Source organism: Meles meles, chromosome 19 (genome assembly GCF_922984935.1).
Source record: "Meles meles chromosome 19, mMelMel3.1 paternal haplotype, whole genome shotgun sequence".
NCBI classification, from domain to species: Eukaryota; Metazoa; Chordata; class Mammalia; order Carnivora; family Mustelidae; genus Meles; species Meles meles.
Genome location: NC_060084.1, coordinates 56,543,611 through 56,570,998, shown reverse-complemented (window position 1 = coordinate 56,570,998; position 27,388 = coordinate 56,543,611). Strand labels below are relative to the sequence as shown.

The window sequence follows — 27,388 nt, the reverse complement described above, 5'->3', positions numbered from 1 at the left end:
GGGTTCTTTTTGATGAGGTTCTCTGTTTGTTGTTTTTATATATTTATTTTTTTTCTCTTGTCATCTACTTTTATCAGCCTTTTTGTTTTTCTGTTTTTGTTTGTATACTTCATAAATCTTACCTTGGGGCCCATTTGGGCTGGGCCTTCTCTTTTATTTTATCTTTCTTTTTTCCTGTCTCTCTCTCTCTCTCTCTCTTTTTTATTTTGGGTGGGGACTCTTGATTGCTCAGAAACATTCCAGGGTGCACATTGCCTGCACCACTGGGGTCAATATATTCAACTACATCCATTCAGCCATCTCTCACCAAAATGACTAGGAGGAGGAATGCCCAACAGAAGAAAAATTCAGAGACTGGACCTTCTGCAACAGAGCTAATGGCTATGGACATAGACAATATGTCGGAAAGGGAATTCAGGCTAACAATTATCCAGGCAATAGCTAGGTTGGAGAAAGCCATGGATGACAAATGGAATTGATTAGAGCAGAAGTAAAAGCCACCAGAGATGATGTTCACAATGTTCTCAATGAGTTCCAATCTAATATAAATTCTCTAAAAGCTAGGGTAACTGAGATAGAAGATAGAATTAGTGATCTGGAGGACAAACAGAGAAAAAGGATCAGGAGGGAACCTGGAACAAACAGCTTAGAAGCCACAAAAACAGAATTATGGAAATAAATGACATTATGAAACATTCCAACGTCAGAATTATTGGAATCCCTGAGGGGGAGGAGAAAGAAAGAAGACTAGAAGATATAGTTGAACAAATTCTCCATGAAAATGTTCCCAATCTCGTGAATGGAACCAGCATTTGTGTACTAGAGGCAGAATGGTCTCTAGACCATTCTAGAATCTAGAAAGACCTCAAGACACCTGATAGTGAGAATGATAAATCATAATTGTTGACAGGAGCTCTTGAAAGCAGCTAGGACAAAGAAATTCCTTATGTACACAGGAAAACCCATCAGAATAATGTCAGACCTGTCCACAGAAACCTGGCAAGCCAGAAAGGGCTGGCAAGATGTATTCAGGGCACTAAATGAGAAGAACATGCAGCCAAGGATACTTTATCCAGCAAGACTTACATTCAAAATGGATGGAGAGATAAAGAGCTTCCAAGACCGGCAAGGTTTAAAAGAGTATGCAATCACCAAGCCAACACTGCAGGAAATATTAAGGGGGGTTCTATAAAAGAGGAAAAATCCTAAGAATATCATTGAACAGAAATATATGGAGAAATCTATAGAAACAAAGACTTCACAGGTAACACGATGTCAATGAAAACGTATCTCTCAATAATCCCTCTCAACGTGAATGGCCTGAATGCATCTATAAAATGACACAGGGTTGCAGATTGGATAAAACGACAGGACCCATCCATTTGTTGTCTACAAGAGACCCATTTTGAACTTAAGGATACACCCAGACTGAAAGTGAAGGGATGGAGAAGCATCTTTCATGCCAATGGGCCTCAAAAGACAGCTGGGGTAGCGAATCTCATAAATTAGATTTTAAACTAAAGACTATAGTCAGAAATACAGAAGGACACCATGTCATTCTTTTTTTTTAAGATTTTATTTATTTATTTGACAGAGAGAGATCACAAGCAGGCAGAGAGGCAGGCAGAGAGAGAATGAGAGGGAAGCAGGCTCCCCGTGGAGCAGAGAGCCTGATGCAGGACTCAATCCCAGGACCCTGAGATCATGACCTGAGCCGAAGGCAGCAGCTCAAACCACTGAGCCACCCAGGCACCCGACACCATGTCATTCTTAAAGGGACTATGCACCAAGAAGATCTAACACTTGTAAATAATTATGCCCCCAGTATGGGAGCAGTCAATTACATAAGAAAACTATTAATCAAGATAAAGAGTCATATTGATATGAATACATTAATAGTAGGAGATCTTAACATACTGATCGCAGTAATAGATCATCGAAGTGGAAAATCAATAAAGAAACAAGAGCTTTGAATGACACATTGGACCAGATGGACCTCATAGATATATACAGAACATTCCACCCTAAAACAGCAGAATACTCATTCTTCTCAAGTGCATATGGAACCTTCTCCAGAATAGACCACATACTGGGTTACAAATCAGGACTCAACCAATACCAAAAGACTGACATTATTCCCTGCATATTCTCTGATCACAATGCTTTGAAACTAGAGCTCAATCACAAGGAAAAGTTTAGAAGGAACTCAAACACCTGGAAGCTAAAGACCACCTTGCTTAAGAATGCTTGGATCAACCAGGAGATCAAAGATGAACTTAAACAATTCATGGAAACCAATGAGAATGAAGACACTTTGGTCCAAAACCTATGGGATACAGCAAAGACAGTTCTAAGGGGGAAATACATAGCCATCCAAGCCTCCCTCAAAAAAATTGAAAAATCCAGAATACACCAGCTGTCTCTACACCTTAAAGAACTGGAGAATCATCAACGAACTAAGCCAACCCCACACACAATAAGGGAAATAATCAAGATTAGAGCAGATCAATGAGATAGAAACTAGAGATACAGTAGAATGCATCAATGAAACTAGAAGCTGGTTTTTTGAAAGAATCAGTAATATTGATAAACCATTGGCCACACTAATCCAAAAGAAAAGAGAGAAGGCCCAAATTTATAAAATTATGAATGGAAAGGGAGAGATCACAACTAACACCAAGGAAATAGAAACAATCATCAGAAGTATCATCAACAGTTATAGGCCAATAAGTTAAGCCACCTAGATGAAATGGATGCATTCCTGGAAAACTATAAACTCCCAAAATTGAACCAGAAAGAAATTGACAACCTAAATAGACTGATATCTAGTAATGAGATCGAAGCAGTGATCAAAAACCTCCCAACAAACAAGATCCCAGGACCTGATGGACTCCTTGGGGAATTCTACCAAGCTTTCAAAGAAGAAATAACACCAATTCTCCTGAAGCTGTTCCAAAAACCTGAAGCAGAAGGAAAACTTCCAGACTCTTTTTATGAAGCCAGCATTACCCTGATCCCAAACCAGGCAAAGACCCCACCAAAAAGGAGAATTTCAGACCAATATCACTGATGAATATGGACGCTAAGATTCACAACAAGATCCTAGCAAACAGGATCCAACAGCACATTTAAAAGATTATCCACCATGGCCTGGTGGGATTCATCTCTGGGTTGCAAGAATGGTTCAACATTTGCAAATCAATCAATGAGATAGAACAGATCAATAAGAGAAGAGAGAAGAACCACGTGCTCCTCTCAATTGATGCAGAAAAAGCATTTGACAAAATCCAGCATCTGTCCCTGATTAAAACGCTTCAAAGTATAGGGATAGAGGGAACATTCCTGAACTTCATAAAATCTATGAAAAACCCACAGCAAATATCATCCTCAATGGGAAAAAGCTCACAGCCTTTCTGTTGACATCAGGAACAGTACAAGGATGCCCACTCTCACCACTCTTGTTTAGAAGTATTAGAAGTCCTAGCAACAGCAATCAGACAACAAAGAGAAATAAAACGTATCCAATTTGGCAAGGAAGAAGTCAAACTCTCTCTCTTCGCAGATGACATGATACTTTATATGGAAAACCCAAAAGACTCCACCCCAAACTACTAGAACTCATACAGCAATTCAGTAATGTGGCAGGAAACAAAGTCAATGTACAGAAATCAGTAGGATTCTTATACATTAACCATGAAAACACAGAAAGGGAAATTAGAGAATTGATTCCATTTACTATAGCACCAAGAACCATGAGATACCTGGGAATAAACCTAACCAAAGAGGTAAAGGATCTGTACTCGAGGAACTACAAAACACTCATGAAAGAAATTGAAGAAGACACAAAAAGATGGAAGACCATTCCATGCTCTTGGATTGGAAGAATAAACATTGTTAAAATGCCTATACTTCCTAGAGCAATCTATACTTTTAATGCCATTCCAATAAAAATTCCTCCAGTATTTTTCAAAGAGCTGGAGCAAATAATCCTAAAATTTGTATGGAATCAGAAGAGACCCCGAATTGCTAAGGAAATGTTGAAAACAAAACTGGCGGCATCACGTTATCTGATTTCAAGCTTTACTACAAAGCTGTGATCACCAAGACAGCATGGTACTGGCATAAAAACAGAAACATCGACCAGTGGAACAGAGTAGAGAGCCCAGATATGGACCCTCAACTCTATCGTCAAATAATCTTGGACAAAACAGGAAAAAATATTCCATGGGAAAAAGACAGTCTCTTCAATAAATGGTGCTGGGAAAACTGGACAGCGATATGTAGAAGAATGAAACTCGACTATTCTCTTACACCATACACAGATAAACTCGAAATGGATAAAAGACCTCAACGGGAGACAGGAATCCATCGGAATCCTGGAGGAGAACATAGGCAGTAACCTCTCTGATATCAGCCACAGCAACTTCTTTCAAGATATGTCTCCAAAGGCCAAGGAAACAAAATAAAAAATGAACTTTTGGGACTTCATCAAGATCAAAAGCTTCTGCACAGCAAAGGAAACAGTCATCAAAACAAAGAGGCAACCTATGGAATGGGAGAAGATATTTGGAAATGACAGTACAGACAAAAGGTTGATATCCAGGATCTATAAAGAACTCCTGAAACTCAACACACACAAAACAGATAATCATATCAAAAAATGGGCAGAAGGTATGAACAGACACTTCTCCAATGAAGACATACAAATGGCTATCAGACACATGAAAAAATGTTCATCATCACTAGCCATCAGGGAGATTCAAATTAAAACAACATTGAGATATCACCTTACACCAGTTAGAATGGCCAAAATTAGCAAGACAGGAAACAACATATGTTGGAGAGGATGTGGAGAAAGGGGAACCCTCTTACACTGTTGGTGGGCATGCAAGTTAGTGCAGCCACTTTGGAGAACAGTGTGGAGATTTCTCAAGAAATTAAAAATCGAGCTTCCCTATGACCCTGCAATTACACTGCTGGGTATTTACCCCAAAGATACAGATGTAGTGAAAAAAGGGCCATCTGTACCCCAATGTTTATAGCAGCAATGGCCACGGTCGCCAAACTGTGGAATGAACCAAGATGCCCTTCAATGGACAAATGGATAAGGAAAATGTGGTCCATATACATGATGGAGTATTATGCCTCCATCAGAAAGGATGAATACCCAACTTTTGTAGCAACATGGATGGGACTGGAAGAGATTATGCTAAGTGAAATAAGTCAAGCAGAGAGTGTCAAGTATCATATGGTTTCACTTATTTGTGAAGCATAACAAAGAACATGGAGGACATGGGGAGATGGAGAGGAGAAGGGAGTTGAGGGAAATTGGAGGGGGAGATGAACCATGAGAGACTATGGACTCTGAAAAACATCCTGAGGGTTTTGAATGGGCGGGGGATGGGAGGTTGGGGGAACCAGGTGTTGGGTAATAGGGAGGGCATGTATTGCATGGACCACTGGGTGTGGTGCAAAAACAATGAATACTGTTATGCTGAAAAGAAATTTAAAAAAAAAGAACTCAATAAACTTTAGTTAAAAGTAAAAAAAAAGAAATTGGGAAATGAATTAATTAAATTCTCTGGAGGTAAAAAAATAAAAATAAAAACTAGTGTGGCTAAGCATTACATCTGTGAGAAGCAGCAGCTCAAAGGCAGAACACGAAATTGGAAGACAATGCTGAGGATGTTTTGTCCGATGCCAGATAGACAGACTGAAATGAAAACATGCAGATACCCAGGGAACAGGGGGCTGGTGGATACTGTGAGTCTGGATAGAGAGCAGCGAGGAAGGTGTGAGGCAACAGTCTCAGGGGTCAGTGGTCAGGCATTTTAAAGAGACAGAGAGAGAGCAGTGGCGTGGTGGTATGCATGGATGTGTCCCTGAGATCTGTATCTCTGTATCTCCCAATAAAGCAAAGGAAGTTGATGGGAGCTTTTGAGCAGAATAAAAAAGCAGAGAGATTTGGGACATGCGCTTTTACGGAATTATGAGTGAGGGATGCTTTACTCACCCAAGGGAGCTTGAAAGGACAAAGGTAAAAGGGTCAGCAGGGCCCACATTTTCAAGCACAAGGAAACAGGGACCTCATGTAGCCTTGGGCTTCATCTCTGTGAGGGAGGAGGAGAGGCCCCCAGCAGGTGTGTTCGCAGCTCCTCACCGTTGGGTCCCCTCTTTTACTTGGAATAAGGCAATGTTTTCTTTCTCTTTCTTTTTTTTTTAATCTGGGAAATCAATGAAGTTTTATTTATTTATTATTTAAAATTTTTTTTAACATCTCAATTAAATTTTATATTTTTAGTATTCCAAGATTCATTGTTTATGCACCACACCCATTACTCCATGCAATACCTGTCCTCTTAATACCCACCACCAGGCTCCCCCAACCCCAGCCATACAATACCCTCAGTTTGCTTCTCAGAGTCTACAATCTCCATGGTTCCTCTCTCCCTCCGATTTCCCTCAATTCACTTTTCCTTTTCCTACTCCTAATGTCCTGCATGTTATTCCTTATCCCCCACAAGTGAGTGAAACTCTGCTGGTCTCTTCTAGATAGCATGTGGATGGCTCTTACTTTTTTGTTCAATCTGATACCCTGTGTCTTTTCAGTGGAGCATTTAACCCATTTAAATTCAGAGTCACTATTAAAAGAAGATGTGGTCCATAAATACAATGGAATATCACTCAGCCATCAGAAAGAATGAAAACCCAACTTTTGCATCAACGTGGACAGGACTGGAGGAGATTATGCTGAGAGAAATAAGTCAAGCAGAGAGAGTCAATGATCATATGGTTTCACTCATATGTGGAACATAAGGAATAGCATGGAGGACATTAGGAGAAGGAAAGGGAAAATGAAGGGGGTAAATTGGAGGGGGAGATGAACCATGAGAAACTCTGGACTCTGAGAAACAAACTGAGGGGTTAGAGTGGAAGCGGGGGATGGGTGAGCCTGGTGATGGGTATTCAGGAGGGCACATGTTGCAGGGAGCACTGGGTGTTGTACACAAACATTGAATCATGGAACACTGCATTAGAAACTAATGATGTACTGTGTGGTGACTAAATAACAAAAAATCTGCATAAGATTATCAGATTTCAAATCTATTCATTAGATGTGGTGAGTGCACAAAATCAATTTTTTACGCTAAATGCCTGCTCAAATGTATACAATTATGAAGTATTTCATAACTTACATTACATAAACATGCAAAGAAACAGGCAGAAGGCACAATCACAACTGCCACTTCCCAACAGCGAGCAGGAGAAGAACGAGGCACAAACAAATTCACTTCCAGAGAGCAGGTGCAGGGGTCGGCAGGTGCGGAGACTGCAGCCCAGAACAACTCCTCAGGCTCATGTTCTTTAGATACGAGATAACAAACAACAAAGGAGGAAGCAGATTATAGATAAACGAGATATGCCTGAAAGAGCAGTATGGGATTAGTGGTTAAGTAAACACATTTAAGGAATCATCTAATTAACTACAGGTGATCTCCTGAGAAGGGGAGAAAACAGAAGTTCCGCCCTGAGCAAGCGGGTGACCCCAGCTGCAAGGACATGTATCATCCTCTCCCCCAGGGGACCCTGCTGGTACACGATGAAACATGTGTTGTAGTAGTACATTGTTCTGAGGAAAAGTTACACACAACTTTATCTTTATTTGTACATTCGTTGACATTTATTTATTTTAAAGATTTTATTTGTTTATTTTTGAGAGAGAGAGACAGAAATAGAGAGACAGAGAGCAAACACAAACCAGAAGGAGGGACAGAGGGAGAAGCAGATTGCCCACTGAGCAGGCATCCCACAACACAGTACTCCGTCCCAGGACGCTGGTATCATGACCTGAGCGCAAGACAGATGCCTCATGGAATGAAACTCTAAGGCGCTCAAATCACAACTAAAAAAAAAAAAAAGCAAAACACATTTATTCCTTGGAGTCAGTGTAGCAGCTCCCCACCTGGCTTCACCTCACACACCCTGAGCTCACTCACACTGATGGTGTTTCTGGAAGTTTCCACCACGTGTTGCCACGTAAGGACAGAAGAGCTCTGTGAATCCAGAGAGGGTTCAGGGAATGGTTTTGGACTTCTATTTCAAAGCAGACCTGATTTTCACCCACTTATTTATGTATGGAAACAGAGTCTGTGTTTTCTGCTGAGGGATGGAGGACAGTAGCACACATCAGGAGAGGTGGAAATGGAAAGTGAAGGATAATGTATCCCACAAAGGTGGACCAGAGCTGCCGCCGTAAGAAGGTATGAACCAGCCCTGCCTTGTGGTATGAACCCTCAAGTCACAAGGATAAGGAAAGACAAGGGAGCAGTCAAGGATGTCCAGCAATTCAGGAGGGAAAGCACCACAGGTCACGGGGGACGAGTCCTGGACACGGAGCAGCCCAGGCATGTCCTGCACCTGAACCATGCTCCCCCTCGATGTTGTCAGTAGAGAAATTAGCGAGGGTGAGCTGCACGCTTTCCTCCAGATCCCTCTGGGCACATGGGATGCATGCCCACAACTCTGCCAAAGGAAATGGTGGCTTTGCTCCCCCTCGTGTTTAGCTCCTGGCTGAGTCTGGGGTCCTTCTCTGGCTGTGCTGAGCCTCTAGCAGCAGAATCCCAAGGACCACCAGGATCAAGGCAGCCACGCCCATGCGGGTCAGATTCTCCACCGTGTAATCTCTGGCGTCCGAGGCTAGGAATGAGGACAGAAAGGTTGCAGAGGTCAGAGAGGACACAAATACCTCATATCCTGCATGTCCACCCAGGGGACCTACTTCCCCAGACAGGACACCCCCTCCATACCAGCCCCATCACTGGGACTTTCTCCTACTCACCACTGCTGGGGTCTGAGTTGTTTTGGGGTGGGCTCATGGTGCCAGCTGCTTCTGCAGGAAGATGGAAGCAGATGGAAGGAGCTAGAGACCCCTGTCCAGCCTGTCCTCTGCTCTGTGTCTCCATCCCTCAGCCTATCACTATGTGGTTTTTATACAGTTCTTGAACTAGCCCTTCTCTGCACTAGGGGACTTTCCTCTGCTCTCCTCACTGGATTCCTTCAGCCTCCTTGTTCTCTTTGATTTCAGACTCTGCTTCGGAGTCACTCGGGATAGATTCTGGCTGTGCCCCACCAGCTGAGGATTGCAGAGAAAAATGGCCTCCCAGCACAGAAGTCATCATGTCCTCGCATATTCTCTGCTCAGTCTGGGACACAAGACCTCCTGGGCTCATGTCCCTGTAGATGACAGTTCCCACATATTCAATAGCCAAGGTCCCAGCAGCGTCCATGGACGAGGGGCTGGTGCCAGGGGATCCTGACTGTCAGGAGCACAGAGGGACCCATGTCTGGGGTCGTGTCCCTGTCTCTCCATGTCAACAAGATCCCTTCCTTCAGGGTCTGCACTTTATTCTGTTCCTAGTATTCCTCCTTGGATACATTCATTAATTCATTCTTCATATACTTACAGATACCTACAGTGCCAGACACACACACACACACACACACACGGAGAGATAGAGAGAGAAAGAGAGAGAGAGAGACTGTGTGCACACATCTACAACAGACATATAAATATATGTATATTCATATGTATACAAAAGGTGATGGTCAGTCACTGGGTCATAGGAACACCGTTATTGCCTGCATGCAGTGTGGATCGAGATGGGAAGAGTTACATAAGTAAATTAACCAACCAATAAACAAACAAAAAGGTAAATGAGACTCATTGAAAAAGTGCTAAGACCCGGGAGTGCCCAGAGCTTGTTTCCTACAAGGACCATGTGAATCCAGTCTAAACCCAATGCACGCAGGAGAAGGAGGACTGGTTTCAGAGACTGGGGTCCCTGTCACCTGAGTTCTCTTTGTCATCATCTGCAGGTGCTGCTCTAGAAGGTGTGAGAAGCAAACACAGGGACACTGGACCAGGGTCCACACACAACGCAGAGTGGACACCAGCTTCACATGGATATCGGGTGCAGCCTCCCTGGGGACTTCCTTGAGCCTGGATCGACACTCCCAAGTCTCCGGTGCTCACCAAGGTGCATGGAGGCACCCAGGTGAGCACGGGGGCAGCAGAGCGGTGCCCGCAGGTGGGGAGGCTTCTGTCCAGGACACTGTCCTGTGGGGCTGACACCACGGATTGGATTCTGCTATGGAGGGACAGGAGGCGAGTGGGAGGCGCTGTCCACTCACCCTCGTCCTCACTCACCCCCCATGCAGCCCCTACTCCTTACTCTGCTGAGACTGCAGGATGGGGACCCGGGTGCACACAGTGGAACTGCCCAACCTCTCCAGGGCAGGACCCTCCTCTGTGGAGCCCCCATAACTGCCACCTGTGTTACTGTGTCAGGCTTTCCTGAGATGTGTGTCCTGAACTGACAGAGCTCAGACAGGACAGGGTCAGGGCCACTCACCTGAGACCAGGAGCTCCAGGGGGTCACTGGGCTGGGACAACAGGTAGGGGGAGGTGCTGGCGGAGCCATAGCACCTGTAGGTCCCCCCGTGGGCTGAGGTCACAGGACTCATGGAGAATTCAGCCAGGTGCCGCCCAGCTCGGGACTGTGATCTAAGATGCAGCAGGGGATTGGCTGCCCCCTCCTTGGACAGAAGGAAAGTGTCCACAGAGCTCCGTGACTGACACAGCAGGGTCACTCTCTCTCCTGGGGCCACCGTGGATCCTGGCTGTACTGAGAGGGAGGGTGTGAAAGGCAGTTGTCCTAGAGAAAGGAAGGGTGGGTGAGGGGCTATCCAGTCCTTGTTCTGAACTGAGTCTGTCTGTGTCCTCTGAGTCTGTGCCGTCCCAACCCCTGTCTCTCTCTGTCTTTCCCTCCCTGGGGACCCCACAGCATTGGTCCTGGCTACCACCACCTGGGGTTCCCCTAGCAAGAGCTGTGCAGAATCTGGGGTCCTGACTAACGCTGTGGGCCCTTACCTGCGAGCAGGATGTCCAGGGGGTCACTGGGGGCCGACCACTCAGAGGAGAGGGTGTGTCCACCGTAGCATGTGTACCGGCCCCCATGGGAGGGTCTCACAGGGCCCAGGGGGAAGTCTGCCCCAGGGAGTCCAGCCTGGGTCTGCCGGCCAAGCTGCTGTGGAGGGTCAGGTGCCCCCTCCTTGGACAGAGCGAATCTGTCGTAGCCGACATCAGAGCGACACTGGAGGGTCAGGCTCTGTCCAGAGGTCAAGACAGGGCCCTGCTGGGTCAGGAGGGAGGGCTTCCTTGACACACCTGGGAGAGACCAGCCGTGGATGGCAGGGGCTGTGTCTCCCCAAGCCTCCCCTTCTCCTGTTCTGACCCCCAGGTCTCACTGTCCGTCGACCTCAGTGACTCTGACATGTGAGTCTCTGTGGTCCCCTCATCCACACTCTCATTGGGACCGCCCTGTGAGCAGAGTTCCCGTTAACCTGTCTGGTGCCTCAGAACATGGATGGGGCAACAATCAGACTTTCTCACCTGAGACCAGCAGCTCTAGGGGGTCACTGGGGTACGACCACACATGGGGGGTGTTGCTGTAATAGCCATAGCATCGGAACAACCACCTGAGGCTGGGGATCACGGGGCCCACAGTGAACAGGGCCTGGGTCCCCCCATGGGGGGCTGGCTGGGAGTCCAGGGTCCAGGAGGGCTGGCCTTCTCCTTCCTTCATCAGGATGAACCTGTGGAATCCTGTCCATGAGCCACACTGGAGGGTCACATTCCCTCCTGAGGTCACGACAGGGCTGGGCAGGGCTGAGAGGCTGGGTATGCCCTGGGATCCTAGGAGAGGAGGAGGGGGTGGTGTTAAATGGGGCTCAGACCCCCACATTATCCCCAGGCTGGGCTGTGTTAGGGAGTCCCCTGAGAGTTCCCCCTTCCTGAGGGCATAGTCTGAGTCTGGGACCCTGAGTGGGCTCGCACCTGTCACCACCACCAGTGCCAGTGTGTCACTGGGCTCTGACCAGCCAGCCCAACTGAGATAGTCACAGCGGTATCTTCCTGCATGTACATCTGTCATGTGGGTGATGGAGAAGTTGGCCTTGTCCCCGGGCTTCTGTGAGTCCCAGTTCCATGAATCTCCCTCTTTACGCAGGCGGTACACCTGGGCCTCCAGGCCCCCCTGACACCAGATGGTCACAGGTGTCCCCCAGGGCATCAGAGAGCCTGGATCAGCCCAGATGGTGGGTTTGGGAATAGTCCCTGGAAGGAAACAGAGGCTGGGACACAGACCTTCCCCACCCCCAGGTCCCAGCTCAGCCCCAAACCCCCAGACATCCCACTCTGTCAGCCCAGAACTGTTGGTCTCCATTCCCCACTTCCTGGTGGGTGACCCCTGTTCCCAGTGAGGAAGTGGGATTTAGTCCCCTGGGGACAGACTCACTTGTCTGCACTTGGGTCCTGGAGCCCACACTCAGCCCTGGAAGAGAGTCCCTGTGAGAGGTTTGCCCCGAATCCTAGCAGATCCCCTCCTCCCGTGAGCCTCCTGAGCCTGGCGTCTCCAAGAGACCAGGGCCTGTCTGTGGGGCAGGTCCCTCCCAGACTAGGGGGTCCCCTCCCCTCCTCAGATCTCACCGAGACAGAACAGGGCCGTGAGGGTGGGGGTCATGGCGTCTCCTCTCTCTGGTTCTGGCTCTGCAGACAGAGGGCCCACTGTGACCACAGGACAGACAGACACACAGGGTGTGGCTACGTGGAGGCCTGTCCTGCCTGTCACAGTGTTGTCACATCAGCAGCCTCACAGGAAGGGGAACAGCCCCTCCCCGGGCCCAGACTGGCTGTGGTGTCCATGATGGTGTAGCAGGGGGAACCGAAGCCTTCCTGAGATGCCCCATCCAGGTGAGGGCACTAGAGCAGTTCCTTCCCTCCCAGAACCTTTCCCATGGGGTCTCCGTCATCCTCAGCACAGCCCTGGGTCCTTACCATGGATGGGTCCCCAGACTCAGAGACGCAGCAGGGGACATGGGTTCCTGCAGTGCTAGGGAGCTCATGTCAACACTGACACTCGTGTGATGTGTCTGAATGCTCAGGTCGATGTCACGGTGGCAATGAGCCTAGAGGAGAAATACAGGCAATTAGGGAAGGAAACACAGCCCCTCTCCTGGCCCCGGAGTGTGGGCTTCCTTTTTGTCACAGTCTCCAAGGCCTTCTCTATTTTCCTGTGACATGGTCTACACCCCATTCATGGGCACATGCCTGTGTGAGTCCCTCCTGGCTCCTCGGCACCTTTGTTGCAGGGGCAGAGACATCCTCCCCACCCTGGTGTCTTGCCTGTATGCTGTAGGGAACAATACTTGGGTGAGTGCTCTTACATGGGAGACAAAGCTGATTCTCATTTTATTACTACTCCAGTGTCCACTGCCCAGGTGACCGTGAGCAGAGTGACCTGGTCTGTAGCATGCTGTCCTGAACCCCACTCTCAGTGTGGTTCTGGGGGTCAGTGGGACCTAGAATGTGGATGGGATGAATCTTGTTAGATTCCTGACCTGATTAAGAGGGGTATGGTTAAGACCGAAGAGGTCCATGTGTCAGATCCCACAGTGAAGGTGGACCAGAGATGCATCTCTCAAGAGACCCCGTGAGTTGTTAGCACTCAGAAATGCTACTTATGTTTCTGAAATTATTGACAACAACCTATTTCAGGAAAGAGAAACAAAAATTTCTGGAATTTGGGGGACTTCAATAGAACAGAGGCCAAAGCTGAGTGACCACCAGTGCCTGGGGTCAAGTCGGGGGTGGTCAAATTTGATTTCTGCCTCTCTGTGGTCAGGTGGGTGTCCAGATCTTCACAGGCAGGTAGAGAATCCAGTTTCTGGCTGACTGTGGAAGTAGTGACCCTTCTACCTTGTGTGGAGTGAGCACTGACATGTCTATGCCCACTGACCCAGCCCAGAGATCAGCATTGAGCCATGTCCTCTGTGTGTGTGTGTGGAATGGTTCCATCCAGTGCACAACCCCCAGTGGTGTCTTGCCCATGTATGAGTGTGTGGCTCCCTTGGGAATCATCCCTGCCAGACACATCCAAGCTCTGGTTCTAAGCTGGAAGATGGATGCCAGGGGGTAATTGGGACTGTGACCATCTACTCCTTACAGTCCTGTACTTCAGGACAACTCTGGGAGCAACTATGTCTGGAACTCAGGGGTGTGGGAGGTGAGTATTCAACAGGAATGGACATCAGAGAGTGGCCCCAATGTGATAAAGAGTGCTATAGAAGACTGTGTGCAGAGTCGTCAATCATAGTCCAGTGGAACAGCCAGAATATGGGAAACTCATTTTCCTTTAAGCACATGAAATATTGAAAAAGTAAACATTGGATTTATGAAGCAATAACAAAAGTTATATTGTGGAAAAAGATAGAAATTGGAAATGAATTAGTCAAATACTCTCAAGGTAAAAATAAAAATAAATAATAATAATAATCATCTTAGCCAACATGTAGTACTATATATTGGCTAAGTGGACATAATAAAAATAAATAAATCATTGATATAACAGAATGCAAGTACTTGTTTCATCTATGAAAAGACACAGCTGAAGAGCAGAACGTGAAACTGGAAGACAATGCTGAGGATGCTTTGTCGGGTGCAAAACAGACAGACTGAAATGAAAGCCTGCAGATATCTGGGAACAGGAAGGACACTGGGTACTGTGAGTTCCAGAAGGAAAGCAGTGAGGAGGGTGTCAGGCAACAGTCGCATTGGCCAATAGTCAGGTGTTTTACAGATGGAGACAAAACAGGCAGGTGCTGGTGTTCATGGAAGTTCCATGAAATCTGTGTTTCCATATCTCATGGTGGAGTGAAGGAAGTTGATGGAAGCTGACCTTTGAGCAGAAGAAAAATAGATATTTGGGAAAAACACCTGTAAGAAATGATGAGTGAAGAATGCTTACTCACCCATGGGATTGTGAAGGGAGAAAGACAAAAGGGTCAGCAGGGCCCACATTCCCAAGTCCAAGGAGACTCTGGGCACCAAAAGAAGGGGCACATTGGTGGGTGATTCAGTGAAGTGTCTGACTCTTGGTTTTGGTTCAGATAATGATCTCAGTGACTTGAGATTGAGCCCTGTGCTGGTGAACATGCTCAGAGATGAGTCAGGTTGAGACTCTCTCCCTCTCCCTCTGCTTCACCATCAACCCCTTCCCTTACACTCTCTCTCAAGTAGATAAAATAAATGTTTAAAATAGAAGTAGGGGCCACTGGGTGGCTCAGTCCATTAAACATCTGTCTCTTGATCTTGGCTCAGGTCTTGATCTCAATTTCATGTTACAAACCCTGTGTTGGGCTCCATGATGGACCTGGAGTCTACTTAGAAAAGAAAGGGGAAAAATAAAATAGAAGAAGGCATACAAGCACGTTGGGATCACCAGCGAGGTGTGCCAGTAGCTGGATCACACTCACATATGAAAGACAGTGTATCCATGACTCCCACCTGGGCACACGGTGCCTTCACAGAGGTCCTTGATATTGGCCATGATGGATTTATTTACACTAAAGAAAAGGTGAAATGTTATGAAGGACAGCTTATTTTTTATTTTTTATTTTTTATTTTTTTATTTATTTTTTTAATTTATTTATTTTTATTTGTTTATTTACAGCATAACAGTGTTCATTGTTTTGGCATCACATCCAGTGCTCCATGCAGTATGTGCCCTCCCTATTACCCACCCCCTGGTAAGGACAGCTTTTTAAAAACTGATTATTTCTTAGAGCCAGTGTAGCAGCTCACCAGAAGAACACCCTTGAGTTTCCTCAAACAGAGGAAGATGTGGTCCATATACACAATGGAGTATTATGCCTCCATCAGAAAGGATGAATACCCAACTTTTGTATCAACATGGACGGGACTGGAAGAGATTATGCTGAGTGAAATAAGTCAAGCAGAGAGAGTCAAGTATCATATGGTCTCACTTATTTGTGGAGCATAACAAAGAACATGGAGGACATGCAGAGATGGAGAGGAGAAGGGAGTTGAGGGAAACTGGAGGGGGAGGTAAACCATGAGAAACTATGGACTTTGAAGAACAATCTGAGGGTTTTGAAGGGGCAGGTGTTGGGAGGTTGGGGGAGCTTGGTGGTGGGTATTAAGGAGGGCAGGTATTGCATGGAGAACTGGGTGTGGTGCAAAAATAATGAATTCTGTTACATTGAAAAGAAATAAAAAAAAAAAACCAGATGGTAATTCTGGAAAACTCTATGAGCTATCATCGGATGAACAGAGACATCTGCTTCCTGTTTCTCAGGACAAAATGAAGCATCACATGTTTATTTTTGCCTCCTCTTTAGATGGAAGGTGAGACACAGGAGATGTTCACCTCAAGGGATTGAGATGGTATTAGTTAGTTTCAAGAACTCCCTAGAGATGAGGGAAGGGAATACTTAGGCATTCCTATGTCTCCTCAACCACGGGCTCTATGTTTGACTCTCTGGTGTAGCTGATACCCTCATACCATCACAAAACAAGTCAGACTCCAAGAGAGGTGAGTGAGGAGGAATTGTGGGTTATCTGCCTGGGGTCAGAGGGTCACATCCTGTCAAAGATGCAGTTGACCCCAGTGGACATGCAGGGATCCCGGGGTGATTTCAGTCTTCCCTGACCGCCACAACCTCTAATCTCAAACAACCAGGATTACACAGTGGGTAATGTCAACCAGATGGGCATGTCTGCTGTGATCCTGATGGTTCTTGGGGTGCTTCTCTTTCAAGCACCTCTGTCAGAGTAGACCCCAAGATGCAGCCAGGAGATAAATCTGAGAGAGAGAAGACTGTCTGTTCAGCAAGGTAGATCCTCACCACTGAGTGGGGTAAATCCTGGAAGAGAATCTGGAACATTACACTGAGGGAACTGTGTGTTGAGAATGTCCAGAGGAGTAAATATGGTTCACATGTAGGAAATGTGTGGAGAGAACATTTCTCACTTGTAGAGGACTTTTGTGCCATGAAGCTGGTAATTTCCTCTCTATGAATACTGATTGTCCCTGACTTGTCCCTGCCTTTCTCACTCCCATGACATGAGACTGCATTCATGTTGCAGGTGTGGACCCACACCTACACACACCCTCACACGCTGGTTCACTTCTATACATAGACACATTTTCCTTCATTTTTATTAACCACATCCCTTGAAATATACTTCTGTTCCTTACAGAACACAAATCTGGTTTTGAATCACTGAATACATGGGGTAAAAAGAGAGTCTACTTGGAAACAGATAATGGAAGACTATTTCCTAAACCCTCTCTGGACTAATAGAGCTCTTCTCTGCTCATCTGATGAGACCTTGTAGAGCTTTCCAGAATTACCATCTGTTTGAGGGAACTCAGCGGTGTTCGAAGTGACAGCCTGGTGGTGAGCTGCTACACTGGCTCAAAGAAATAATCAGTTTTTAAAATCAGCAAGGTGGAGGAGTGAAAAGCAGGATCCACCTTTTCATCCCCTCACATCAGCCAACTTCTGTCCCCTGACTTGGGATGAGATATTTCCACAGCACTTTCTATTCTTCAATCTATCCATCTATTATTTTAAGGAATGACATATTGGGATTTCTGCAACCCACCATGCAATCTCTCTAGGAAGAAGGATTACCACAATTAACATAAATCCAATTACTCATTCAGTTTGCCATCTAGATAGAGTGATTGGTAGAAATGAACAAAAAGAGTTTTAGTCTATACTCCTGAGGGAGAAGGAGGTAGTATGCTAAAGAGGGCTATTACCCACCTATCCCTGGTGTGGACTGTGAGCAAGAGATCCTCCTGAGGCCACACTCTCTTCCCTTAAGCTTGAAGAAGGTGTGCCAGTGGGAGGGTCCAGCTCCTCCCCTTACCTGTCACCACCAGGGACAGGAAGTCATCCTGCTGTGACTAGCTATTCCTGCTCTGATATGCACAATGGTATCACCCTGAATCGTGTGAGCTCATGGATGCAAAGGAGAAACTTGTCTTGTTGCTGGAATCCTGTGAGGTCTTCACGAAGAAGGCTTCAGAGACCTTCTCTTTATACAGACAGTAGACATCAGCCTGCAGAGATGCCTGACCCCAGATGGTCACAGGGCTCCCCTTGGTGGCTATGGGGCTTGGATCAGCCCAGATGAAGGGTTAGGGGAAGCCTCCTAGAAGAATCAGATGGAGAGTTGCAAGGGTGACTTCTCCTCTCATTTCCCTGCTTGTAACCCTGAGGACCCTCCCATATTGGTCATTATCAGTCCTGCCCCTCTGAGTCCCCTAGCTGCCCAGTGGGGTTGTTGGGTTGAAGCAGGATTTCTAGGGAGGGCTCACCCACCTGTGCCTGGTCCCATGAGGCCTGACATATGCTGAAAGTGTCATTAGATGCAATACATATAACAACTACAATGTAAAAGGGTGAGGATACACTCATTTAGATGTTTTAAGCTTCCTGCATTTCACTTGAAGAGGTAAAATACTAATTCTAACTTGACTGTGTTAAGTTAGGTATGCATATGATAATATCTAGATCGCTGCTTAACAGTACCCAAGAGGTATAGTTAAAACCCCAATAGGGATATTCAATTGGAATCCTAAAAAGATTTCTTAAAGCCAAGAAAAGGCAGATAATGGAAATAGTAGAACAAATGAAAGAGGAGAGAAGCAAAAATAAAATGGAGATCTGCACGTTTTGCATGGAGCACTGGGTGTTGTGTAAAAGAATGAATACTGTTACGCTGAAAAAATTAATAAAAGGGGGAAAAAAAAAAAAAAAAAAAAAAAAAAAAAAAAAAGAACTGGAGAATCAACAACAAATCAAACCAACTCCACATGCAAGAAGGGAAATAATCAAGATTAGAGCAGAGATCAATGAGGTAGAAATGAGAGATACAGTAGAACGTATCAATGAAACTAGAAGCTGGTTTTTTGAAAGAATCAATAAGATCGATAAACCATTAGCCACACTAATCCAAAAGAAAAGAGAGAAGGCCCAAATTTATAAAATTATGAATGAAAAGGGAGAGATCACAACTAACACCAAGGAAATAGAAACAATCATCAGAAATTATTACCAACAGTTATATGCCAATAAGCTAAGCAACCTAGATGAAATGGATGCATTCCTGGAAAACTATAAACTCCCAAAATTGAACCAGTTAGAAATTGACAACTTGAATAGACCGATATCTCATAACAAGATTGAAGCAGTGACCAACAAACTCCCAAAAAAGAAGAGCCCATGACTGACAGATTCCCTGAGGAATTCTACCAAACTTTCAAAGAAGAAAGAACACCAATTCTCCTGAAGCTGTTCCAAAAAATTGAAGCAGAAGGAAAACTTCCAGACTCTTTTGATGAAGCCAGCATTACCCTGATCCCCAAACCAGGCAAAGACCCTACCAAAAAGGAGAATTTCAGACCAATATCACTGATGAACATGGATGCAAAGATTCTCAACAAGATCCTAGCAAACAGGATCCAGCAGCACATTAAAAAGTTTATCCACCATGACCAGGTGGGATTCATCCCTGGGTTGCAAGGTTGGTTCAACATTCGCAAATCAATCAGTGTGATAGAACAAATCAATAAGAGAAGAGAGAAGAACCACATGGTCCTCTCAATTGATGCAGAAAAAGCATTTGACAAAATCCAGCATCCGTTCCTGATGAAAACGCTTCAAAGTATAGGGATAGAGGGAACATTCCTGAACTTCATAAAATCTATCTATGAAAGACCCACAGCAAATATCATCCTCAATGGGAAAAAGCTTGCAGCCTTCCCATTGAGATCACGAACACGATAAGGATGCCCACTCTCACCACTCTTGTTCAACATAGTATTAGAAGTTCTAGCAATGGCAATCAGACAACAAAGAGAAATAAAGGTATCCAAATTGGCAAGGAAGAAGTCAAACTCTCTCTCTTTGCAGATGACATGATTCTTTATATGGAAAACCCTAAAGACTCCACCCCCAAACTACTAGAACTCATACAGCAATTCAGTAACGTGGCAGGATACAAAGTCAATGTACAGAAATCAGTGGCTTTCTTATACACTAACAATGAAAATACAGAAAGGGAAATTGGAGAATCGATTCCATTTACTATAGCACCAAGAACCATAAGATACCTGGGCATAAACCTAACCAAGATATAAAGGACCTGTACTCGAGGAACTACAGAACACTCATGAAAGAAATTGAAGAAGACACAAAAAGATGGAAGACTGTTCCATGCTCTTGGATTGGAAGAATAAACATTGTTAAAATGTCTATACTGCCTAGAGCAATCTATACTTTTAATGCCATTCTGATCAAAATTCCACCAGTATTTTTCAAAGAGCTGGAGCAAATAATCCTAAAATTTATATGGAATCAGAAGAGACCCCGAATTGCTAAGGAAATGTTGAAAAACAAAAACAAAACTGGCGGCATCACGTTACCCGATTTCAAGCTTTACTACAAAGCTGTGATCACCAAGACAGCATGGTACTGGCATAAAAACAGACACATAGACTAGTGGAACAGAGTGGAGAGCCCAGATATGGACCCTCAACTCTATGGTCAAATAATCTTCGACAAAACAGGAAAAAATATTCAATGGAAAAAAGACAGTCTTTTCAATAAATGGTGCTGGGAAAACTGGACAGCGATATGTAGAAGAATGAAACTCGACCATTCTCTTACACCATACACAAAGATAAACTCGAAATGGATAAAAGACCTCAACGTGAGACAGGCATCTATCAGAATCCTAGAGGAGAACATAGGCAGTAACCTCTTTGATATCAGCGACAGCCACTTCTTTCAAGATATGTCTCCAAAGGCAAAGGAAACAAAAGCGAAAATGAACTTTTGGGACTTCATCAAGATCCAAAGCTTCTGCACAGCAAAGAAAACAGTCAACAAAACAAAAAGGCAACCCACGGAATGGGAGAAGATATTTGCAAATGACAGTACAGACAAAGGTTGATATCCAGGATCTATAAAGAGCTTCTCAAACTCAACACACACAAAACAGATAATCATATCAAAAAATGGGCAGAAGGGGCGCCTGGGTGGCTCAGCGGATTGAGCCACTGCCTTCAGCTCAGGTCATGATCTCAGGGTCCTGGGATCGAGCCCCGCATCGGGCTCTCTGCTCCGCGGGGAGCCTGCTTCCTCCTCTCTCTCTGCCTACCTCTCTGCCTACTTGTGATCTCTCTCTGTCAAATAAATAAATAAAATCTTTTTAAAAAATGGGCAGAAGATATGAACAGACACTTCTCCAACGAAGACATACAAATGGCTATCAGACACATGAAAAAATGTTCATCATCACTAGCCATCAGGGAGATTCAAATTAAAACCACATTGAGATACCACCTGACACCAGTTAGAATGACCAAAATTAGCAAGACAGGAAACAACGTGTGTTGGAGAGGATGTGGAGAAAGGGGAACCCTCTTCCACTGTTGGTGGGAATGCAAGTTGGTGCAGCCACTTTGGAGAACAGTGTGGAGATTCCTCAAGAAATTAAGAATAGAGCTTCCCTATGACCCTGCAATTGCACTGCTGGGTATTTACCCCAAAGATACAGATGTAGTGAAAAGAAGGGCCATCTGTACCCCATTGTTTAAAGTAGCAATGGCTACGGTCGCCAAACTGTGGAATGAACCAAGATGCCCTTCAACGAATGAATGGATAAGGAAGATGTGGTCCATATACACAATGGAGTATTATGCCTCCATCAGAAAGGATGAATACCCAACTTTTGTAGCAACATGGGCGGGACTGGAAGAGATTATGCTGAGCGAAATAAGTCAAGCAGAGAGAGTCTAGTATCATATGGTCTCACTTATTTGTGGAGCATAACAAAGAACATGGAGGACATGGGGAGATGGAGAGGAGAGGGAGTTGAGGGAAACTGGAAGGGGAGATGAACCATGAGAGACTATGGACTCTGAAAAACAACCAGAGGGTTTTGAAGGTGCGGGGGGGGGGGGGAGTGAGAGGTTGAGGAATCAGGTGGTGGGTAATAGGGAGGGCACGTACTGCATGGAGCACTGGGTGTGATGCCAAAACAATGAACACTGTTATGCTGTAAATAAACAAATAAAAAAAAAGAAAAGAAAGTCACTGATTTCTGTACATTGACTTTGTATCCTGCCACGTTACTGAATTGCTGTATGAGTTCTAGTAGTTTGGGGGTGGAGTCTTTGGGGTTTTCCATATAAAGAATCATGTCATCTGCGAAGAGAGAGGGTTTGACTTCTTCCTTGCCAATTTGGATACCTTTTATTTCTCTTTGTTGTCTAAGCAACCTAGAAGAAATGGATGCATTCCTGGAAAACTATAAACTCCCAAAATTGAACCAGTTAGAAATTGACAACTTGAATAGACTGATATCTCGTAACAAGATTGAAGCAGTGACCAACAACCTCCCAAAAAAGAATAGCCCATGACTGACAGATTCCCTGAGGAATTCTACCAAACTTTCAAAGAAGAAAGAACACCAATTCTCCTGAAGCTGTTTCAAAAAATTGAAGCAGAAGGAAAACTTCCAGACTCTTTTGATGAAGCCAGCATTACCCTGATCCCCAAACCAGGCAAAGACCACACCAAAAAGGAGAATTTCAGACCAATATCACTGATGAATATGGATGCTAAGCTTCTCAACAAGATTCTAGCAAACAGGATCAAGCAGCACATTCAAAAGATTATCCACCATGACCAGGTGGGATTCACCCCTGGGTTGCAAGGTTGGTTCAACATTCGCAAATCAATCAATGTGATAGAACAGATCAATAAGAGAAGAGAGAAGAACCACATGGTCCTCTCAATTGATGCAGAAAAAGCATTTGACAAAATCCAGCATCCGTTCCTGATGAAAACGCTTCAAAGTATAGGGATAGAGGGAACATTCCTGAACTTCATAAAATCTATGAAAGACCCACAGCAAATTTCATCCTCAATGGGAAAAAAGCGTGCAGCCTTCCCGTTGAGATCAGGAACACGACAAGGATGCCCACTCTCACCACTCTTGTTCAACATAGTATTAGAGGTCCTAGCAATGGCAATCAGACAACAAAAAGAAATAAAAGGTATCCAAATTGGCAAGGAAGAAGTCAAACTCTCTCTCTTTGCAGATGATATGATTCTTTCATTGTTTTTTAAAAGATTTTAATTTAATTTTTTCAGTGTTCCAAGATTCATTGTTCATGAACCACACCAAGTGCTCATGCATAGCATGCCCTCCTTTTTTTTTTTTAAAGATTTTATTTATTTATTTGACAGACAGAGTTCACAAGTGGTCAGAGAAGCAGACAGAGAAAGAGGAGGAAGCAGGCTCCCTGCTGAGCAGACAGCCCAAAGTGGAGCCCAGGACCCTGAGATCATGACCTGAGCCAAAGACAGGGACTTTAACCCACTGAGCCACCCAGGTGCCCCTTAACATGCCCTCCTTAATACCCACCACCAGGCTCACCTAACCCCCCACCTTCCTCCCCTCCAAAACCCTCGGTTTGTTTCTCAGAGTCCACTGTCTCTATGGTTCATCTCCCCTTCTCCTTTTCAATTTGGGCAATACATCTTTATATTATTTCTTATTTTATTCATTTTTTTATTTAAATTCAATTAGCCAGGGTATAGTACATCATTAGTTTTTTATACAATGTTCACTGATTCATTAGTTATGCTCAAAACTTTGAAATTTTGGAGAAATACAAGTATTATTCTATCCATTGCCTTGCTTATCCCTTTGTTTTGTTTCATTTAATTAGTTGGTACCTCCAATTATGACTTGATTGCTGTGCTGAATACAATTGCTCAAGAGAAACCTACTTGGAACATTCCTCATCACAGAGAGAAGAATTTCAAGTATATATACACATATATAATTTTTAAATTATGTCATGTTAATCACTGAATAGTATTTCATTTGTTTTTTATGTGGTGTCTCATGATTCATTGTTTGCATATAACATCCAGTTCTCACTGCAACACATGCCCTCCTCAATACCCATCACGAGGCTAACCCATCACCCTGACCTCCTCCTCTCTGAAACCCTCAATTTGTTTCCTGGAATCCAGAGTCTCTCGTGGTTTTTCCCTGCCTATGATTTTCACCCCCCCACCTTTATTTTTCCCATCCTTCTCCTAATGTTCTCCATTCTATTCCTTATGTTCCACATATGAGTGACTCTATATGCTAATTGTCTTTCTCTGCTTGACTTATTTCACTCAGAATAATCCCCTCCAGTCCCATCCATGCTGATGTAAATGGTGGGTATCCATCCTTTCTGATGGCTGAGTAATATTCCATTGTCTATATGAACCACATCTTCTTTATCCATTCTTCTGTTGAAGGGCATCTCAGTTCTTTCCTCAGTTTGACTATTGTGGACATTGCTGCTGTGAACACTGGTGTGCATATGGTCCTTCTTTTCACTACATCTGTATCGTTGGTGTAAATACACTGTAGTGCAATTCCCAGGTGTTAGGTAGCTTCATTTTTAACGTTTTGAGGAACCTCCATACTGTTTTCCAAAGTGGTTGCACAAGCTTGCATTCCCACCTGTGGTGTAAGAGGGTTTCCACCATAAAAGATGATGTCCAGATGCTGATGGCTAATCATGCCTTCATAGATGGTAGGAAACACCTTTTTATTTCTGCTGAGTTTTTGTTTTCATTATGAATTGTTCGTGTGTTTTCACAAATGCTTAGTCTGCATCTGTTGAAATTATTTCTTAAGTTTTAATTTTTTATTCCATAGGGTTTCTTTAAAATTTTATTTTATTTTTTCAGTGTTCTAAGATTCATTGTTTATGTACAACACCAAGTGCTAAGTTTTTTTTACATCTTTTTAAAAATTTAATTTCTTTTCAGTGTAACACAATTCATTGTTTATGCACCACACCCAGTGCTCCATGCAATCTGTGCCCTCCTTAGTACCCACCACCAGGCTCACCCATCCCCCCAACCTCCTCCCCTCCAAACCCCTCAGTTTTGTTCTCAGAGTCCACAGTCTCTCCTGTCCATATATGCATGTACAGTTGTTTCACATTTTTGAAATTATCAGCTTTCGCATTTTTTAAAATTTAATTTATTTATTTTTTTCAGCGTAACAGTATTCATTGTTTTTGCACAACACCCAGTGCTCCATGCCCCCAGTGCTCATCACAACACGAGCCACCTTTTTTGTGTTTCAGTTTATATTGCTAAGATATACACATACCAATTTTTATAGCTCCATTTCATTGTTTTGGACTGCAATATAGTATTTCTTGCATGAATATATCAACATGTATTTATCCATTCTCGTTATTATAGATATCTGGCTAATATGCATATCTAGATAATACAGGCGATAGCACTTTAACAATAGTATTCTTCCAACCCATAGACATGGGATATCTTTCATTTGTTTGTGTCTTCTTCATTTTTTTTTTCATCAAAAGTCTTACAGTTTTCAGGGTATAGCTTTCACCTCTTTGGTTAAATTTATTCCCAAATATATTATTATTGATGTTATTATAAATGAGATTGTTTCCTCCCCCTCCACACCAATTCAGCTTTTATTGTATCTTTCAAATATCACAAATATTGCATTATAGTTGTCACTAACATAACACAATCAAAAATAACAATAAAAAGTAAAGTATCAAAATAAGTCTGTAAAATTATCTGGCATCTCGCAGTTTCTGTAGCTGGACAACTTAGATCTTGTTCACCAGCCGGCTGAGGGGTTCTTTTCTCAGAAACATAGATACCACCCAAACATTTTTTGGTAATCCTTCATTTTAACTCTTCTGGAGCAGCTGAATTTGATACAAGTTCAATCTCATTTCCTTCAAGAGTTATCTCATCTCTCTGGGCTTTAGTTACTAAACAAGCAATACCTGGCCTCCCCCAAACCCTGTGGATGCGTTTTTCACCAAAAAATTTTGGATTTTGATGGGAAAACCCTTCTGCCAAGTGACAACAGTATTTCTAATGTCCCGCTGAGGTTTATGAGAGAACTAAACGGTTGCACTTAAAACAAAAGTGCATGTCACCTTGTTATCTGAAGGGTGTGGAACAGCATACAGAGATTTGTCTGTGGGATTGCTGTGAGAATAAGCAGCACTGTGACCCAGGTCTGGTCCCTACAGTACTTCAAGTCACAAGGGGAATATGGGCTTCATGTGGATACACAGGACCCTACCCTGACCTGACAACTCCACTTGCCAGGGGCAATTTCTGTTGGGGGCATTTGCAATGCCCAGCCATTGCTTGGGGCCTGCTGGCTTATTCTGGGATCTCATAGAGCCTGTTTATCCTGGAGCTCAGAGCATTTCTCTTCCTGCAGGTATAGAGGTATAGAGGGTCATATTGTCCTTGCCATGGATATGGGTCAGCATATCTAAGACCCTCATGCATGGTGAACCCTGGAGGAAATGAGGGTCTTTCTTCAAGGGTCCCATTCTTTTCTCTCTCCAGAAGTAAGGACAATAAGGGAAGGAACTATTAGCTGTGGGGCAAGAAGTATTTCAGGGATTGTCATTAGAGGTTTTCCTGTGTTGGAAACTCTCTACACCCAAATGTCATTTCCACTTTTTTTTAAAAGATTTTTTTTATTCATTTATTTGACAGACAGATCACAAGTAGGCAGAGAGGAAAGCAGAGAGAGAGAGGAAGCAGGCCCCCCACTGAGCAGAGAGCCAGACGAGGGCCTCGATCCCAGGACCCTGAAATTGTGACCTGAGCTGAAGGGAGAGGCTTAACCCACTGAGCCACCCAGGCGCCTGAGTCATTTTCACATTTTTTTTAAAATTTCTTTTCAGCATAACAGAATTCGTTGTTTATGCACCACACCCAGTGCTTTATGTAATACATACCTGGCTCCACCCACCTCCTAACCCCCGCCCTTTCAAAACCCTCCAATTGTTTTTCAGAGTCCATAGTCTCTCATGGTTCATCTCCCCTCCAATTTCCCTCAACTCCCTTCTCCTCTCCATCTCCCCAGGTCCTCCATGTTCTTTGTTATGCTCCACAAATAAGTGAAACCATATGATACTTGACTCTCTCTGCTTGACTTATTTCGCTCAGCATAATCTCTTCCAGTCCCGTCCATGTTGCTACAAAAGTTGGGTGTTCATCCTTTCTTTTTTTTTTAAGATTTTATTTATTTATTTATTAATCAGAGAGAGAGAGAGAGTGAGCACAGGCAGACAGAGTAGCAGGCAGAGTCAGAGGGCAAAGCAGGCTCCCCGCTGAGCAAGGAGCCTCATGTGGGACTCGATCCCAGGACGCTGGGATCATGACCTGAGCCGAAGGCAGCCGCTTAACCAACTGAGCCACCCAGGCGTCCCGTATTCATCCTTTCTGATGGAGGCATAATACTCCATAGTGTATATGGACCACATCTTCCTTATCCATTCGTCCGTTGAAGGGCATCTCGGTTCTTTCCACAGTTTGGCAACTGTGGCCATTGCTGCTATAAACATTGGGGTAC

At 44.3% G+C, this 27,388-nt stretch overlaps 1 protein-coding gene across 1 annotated transcript; it reads right to left on the bottom strand.

Moving 5' to 3' along the window:
* Positions 1-8,831: 8,831 nt before the first annotated feature.
* LOC123931057 (leukocyte immunoglobulin-like receptor subfamily A member 6) lies at positions 8,832-12,584 on the bottom strand. The gene is made up of 7 exons (XM_045987730.1): positions 12,548-12,584; positions 12,357-12,392; positions 11,897-12,175; positions 11,453-11,755; positions 10,931-11,227; positions 10,413-10,715; positions 8,832-8,890 (listed from the first exon to the last, which is right to left on the bottom strand). The coding sequence occupies exons 1-7, from the start codon at positions 12,579-12,581 to the stop codon at positions 8,832-8,834; spliced, it is 1,311 nt and encodes a 436-aa protein (XP_045843686.1). The 5' UTR covers positions 12,582-12,584.
* Between the last annotated feature and the right edge of the window lie 14,804 nt (positions 12,585-27,388).

Excerpts from the sequence above, each read along its gene's own strand:
- LOC123931057 (XM_045987730.1), bottom strand. The coding sequence starts at position 12,581 with ATGACCCCCACCCTCACGGCCCTGTTCTGTCTCG. Across the intron at positions 12,176-12,356 it reads CAGGACCCAAGTGCAGACAA|GGACTATTCCCAAACCCACC; the intron begins GTGAGTCTGTCC and ends GTTTCCTTCCAG. Across the intron at positions 8,891-10,412 it reads CCTGGAGCTCCTGGTCTCAG|AAGCAGCTGGCACCATGAGC; the intron begins GTGAGTGGCCCT and ends ATCTTCCTGCAG.